We start from the raw sequence: 4,308 nt of genomic DNA, 5'->3' as shown, positions 1-4,308 counted from the left end.
AAACAAAGCAATTATTGGGTGACAGAATTTACCAACAAAATAATGATTTGAAAAACAAGGACAGCATGCAACCAAAAACCAGCATTTTTTTTTATTTTGAGAATACAATGATTTTACATAAAGAAAATAATACAATCAAAAGGAAAATAATTGAATCCATTTACATATCTGAAAATATTAATTATACAATGAATTTCAAAACAGATACAAGAAATTTGAACCAACACTATGCAGAGATATTAAGTAAAATTAATTTATGAAAAATATTGGATACATTAAATGTGGATATTATAATTAGCCTCGATGGGAATTTTTCTAATGAAATAAAGAGGAAAATTAACAAAAATATTGTCATATGAAATAATTTTAATGCTTGAGTGGAGGAAGGTTACAAGCATTGTGATAAAGTTTTAACAAATAGTGACTGTGATAAATGAATTTTAGTTTTTGTTTTTAATGTGAAAAGTGTACCTAATGTGACTAATTAGGTAATTAGACATAATGTAGGATATACTTATGAACAAAAAAATATGTTTACCTAATGTTTTATAGAAATTGTTGTTTTGACCGGGGCAGAATAGCCTGCATGAAGTTGAGTTTTTAAATCATTTAGTCCCAAAATTATATTAAAGTAAGATTAATTATAAATAATATTATTAAGTATTCTGAATCGTTGAGAATCACACATGTAATAAAAGCTGTTTTGTGGTAGATTGTCCCTGAGGATGGCTGGATTGGCCGAAACGTCGGACTTATAAGAAAAATAAAATGTGTTGAGACTAATATGGATAAAAATTAAGTTATTTATTTAAACAACATTAACCAGTCTCAAAAAATTGTTTAAGATTATAAATAAAATAAAAACATAATTAATTGCATAACATAAAAAATAAATAAATAAAAGAATTAATTTTTTATAGAATGTTAATAATTTCTTTTGTTACTGTGTACATCGAAACGATTTCATGCTAAAGTTGCCGGTAACTTTGGAGTTAGTAAAAATATTATTTATTTTCCCCCGAGGAAAAATCAAGAAATATATTTACCTTTTAAAAAAGATATTATTTATTCACTACATTTACAATCCTCACGTTTCAGTATCGCCTAAAAATTCTAAAACCCATTGACTCTCGTAAAACAAGCCCACGAATATGACTGACATCTAAGAAGGTCGTAAAAGTTTGATTGACATTATAAAACCAGGACTAAAAATATTAGGTATTTTCTCTGCAATAAAACCTTGACAGGATAGAATAGCTGTAAAATAAACAGTAAATATTCTTTACGACGGTATTTAATTATATTATAAGGGAAATGAACAAGGGACTGAGGTAGACAGGCGTATAACAAGCGCAAACAGGGCCTTATTCTCTCTGTCAAGAATAGTTAAATCTTATAATTATAATCTTAAGCTAAGGGTGTAGCTAAGTTGCTTTGATAAAGCCATGTAAGACTGATACATGGCTGCGAGACCTGGAAGCAGGGTAAACAAGAGAAAGCAGAATCGAGAGATTTTGAACGAATGTATGTACAATTAAATCTGGGATCAGAGCCTTGAGAAGAACTAAGAGTGTACTGCTTGCAGAGACTGGCCAATTAATATCACATGATATGAAGGCAAGGAGGTTAAATGAGTATAAATGTATAAAAAAATTACAAATCCAAAAGTCACCTCTAGTCGACCAAAAAAGATTCTAAAGTTCTTTCTTCACGTCTTTTGAAACCCTTTATACGAATTTTCATATAAATCAAAGATTAGAAGATTAGACATAATTTTTTTTTTCCTTCCGGTGGTTGCAATTTCAGAGGCCCAATAGATTTTTTACGACCGGGAACCCTTTATTGCATGTTTATAGTTATGTTAAATAAATTGTGAGATATTGAACAAATGAATGTAATGATATAATTTATAATTTATAAGGGGCAAGTAGAGGAGAGAAAATGGTTGTTTCTCAGGATCCTGTGGTGATAGCAGACGATCGCCGTCTCATGCGTCGCTGATATTTCCACCTACAGAAAATTTATTTGTTGTATATATTTGTATACAGTTGTAAATAACAATAAATAAATTATTAAAAAAAATAAAAATAAAAAGAATTGAAGAAAAACTTCTCAAACGTTTTACATTATATCGCTGGTTCTAATTTGTTTACGAAGGTCCGGTTTGTTGTATTTCGTGTAGTTTAGATGGCGCTGAAACATTTTTTTTCATTTATATTGAAGAAGTCGTGTTTAGGTTTTGGCATTTTATGTGATTTAAAAAGTAAATCGAAGCGGAACAAAACACCTCGTCGGCGATGCTGTACGCACCCAGGAAATACGAGGACTGGGCCTGATCCGCTGTCAATGGGAAGCTCCACTACAGCATTGGTCCATTGCCCAGCGACTGTCGAATGTTCCGAATGCCCTCTTTCAGTCTATATTCAGTTATGAACAGGAAATCGCGGTATGTGCTGATAGACTTGGGATGGATAAGGGCAACCAAAGTGTGAGTGCTCTACGGCAGTCGTTGCGTGAGAAAGCTTTCGAAGAATGGGCCAACTGCAGGTGGCAGGGTATCGGTGTTCGCAATTTCAAAGAGACCCCGAAAGCAAATAGATATGTATGTGACAAGCAGGTACTCTCGGGGTCAGAATGGGCGAACGCCCTGAAACTTAATATTAACTGCGCACCCATGCGAGGAGTGCAAGGAGCCAGTGGACAGCAAGGAGAAGTTGGGTCCCTCTGTCGCATATGCGGCAGAGAGTCTGAAACACGAGCTCATGTGCTGGGAAAATGCCCCAACAACTCCCTCCTTATAACAGCCCGGCACCACATGGTTAAGGAAGAATTGATGAAGTTCCTTGAAAGAAAAGACTTCGCCTGCTTCGAGGAGGTCTATTGTGTTGACATCGATGGATCCGTAAGATATGCCGATATTGTTGCGTTTATAAAAATCGGAGGCACGGCTCTGGTCTTGGATCCGACGGTAAGATTTGGAAGTAATGACTTCGAACAGGAAGGTGGAGTTGAAAGGGAAAAAAATGAAATATATGAAAAATGTGTCCCTTTGCTTAAGGAAAAATTCCGCGAGACCTTCGGAGAGAGAGAGTTCACCGTGAGAGACCACCACCAACAGACCTCTGGTTTGGATCTCGCGGAACAATACCAGATAAAACAAGGAGCTTCTTAGAAGGCCTAGGTGTTAGCATCGGGTATATTGCGATCTTAGCAGAAAATATTATTTTGGACTCCCTGGGATCATACACCATCACCTGGATGGGAATTAGCTCGGTGATTATTCAGTGTTTTATTTATTTATTTTAATTTCTGGACCTGTCGATTTGTGTGTTTTAACTTATTTATTCAATAAATTATTTCATTTTATTAGTACTATTATCAATTTATTTTTTTAAAACTTATTTATCCATTCGAGTGTTTCTTGTAACTGGCTTTTTATTATATTTTCCTTTGAATCTATGTGTTGGTCTTGTTCTCGGAGAATGTATTTATTTGTTTGTTTTTTGGTAAGAGTCTGAAACACGAGCTCATGTACTGGGAAAGTGCCCCTACAACTCCCTCCTTATAACAGCCCGGCACCACATGGTAAAGGAAGAGTTTATGAAGTTTCTTGAAAGAAAAGACTTCCCCAGCTTCGAGGAGTTCTATTGTGTTAACACCGACGGATCCATAAGATGTGCCGATATTTATTATAATCGAGATATTATAACCGATATGTTAGCATCGGGTATATTGCGATCTTAGCAGAAAATATTATTTTGGACTCCCTGGGGATCATACACCATCACCTGGATGGGAATTAGCTCGGTGATTATTCATTGTTTTATATATTTATTTTAATTTCTGGACCTGTCGATTTGTGTGTTTTAACTTATTTATTCAATAAATTATTTCATTTTATTAGTACTATTATTAATTTTTTTTTTTAAAACTTATTTATCCATTCGAGTGTTTCTTGTAACCGGCCTTTTACTATATTTTCCTTTGAATCTATGCGTTGGTCTTGTTCTCGTTGAATGTATTTATTTGTTTGTTTTTTGGTAAACTGATCTACTGCTGTGACTATTATTGATGGTCTGATCTCACATTGGATTGAATTAAAAATTGTGAAATGGTGAAATTGAAGGAATAGAAAAGGGAAAGAAAAAAAAAGAATGAATTGAAATATTTGTATTTGGTGTATAGACTGAAATTGATTGTAAAAGGAAACTGTTGGGAAAAAAAAAACTGTTTCCTTTCTATTTTATTATACCATGTAATTATATGTAATTTATATATGTCCGATTACGGATTGATTAGTATGTTGTG

General features: G+C 33.7%; 1 protein-coding gene across 1 annotated transcript; it reads left to right on the top strand.

The window, feature by feature from the left end:
• The first annotated feature begins 2,467 nt into the window (after positions 1-2,467).
• LOC136796179 (uncharacterized) lies at positions 2,468-3,172 on the top strand. Its single transcript, XM_067049117.1, has one exon. The coding sequence runs from the start codon at positions 2,468-2,470 to the stop codon at positions 3,170-3,172; it is 705 nt and encodes a 234-aa protein (XP_066905218.1).
• The last annotated feature ends 1,136 nt before the right edge of the window (positions 3,173-4,308 follow it).

The sequence above is a fragment of the Halyomorpha halys genome, unplaced genomic scaffold, assembly GCF_000696795.3.
Source record: "Halyomorpha halys isolate HHAL.00 unplaced genomic scaffold, Hhal_1.1 Scaffold168.1, whole genome shotgun sequence".
Lineage (NCBI taxonomy): Eukaryota > Metazoa > Arthropoda > Insecta > Hemiptera > Pentatomidae > Halyomorpha > Halyomorpha halys.
This window is presented reverse-complemented; position numbering and strand designations above follow the sequence as displayed.

Coding starts and splice junctions, on each gene's coding strand:
- LOC136796179 (XM_067049117.1), top strand. CDS start 2,468: ATGGATAAGGGCAACCAAAGTGTGAGTGCTCTACGGCAGTCGTTGCGT.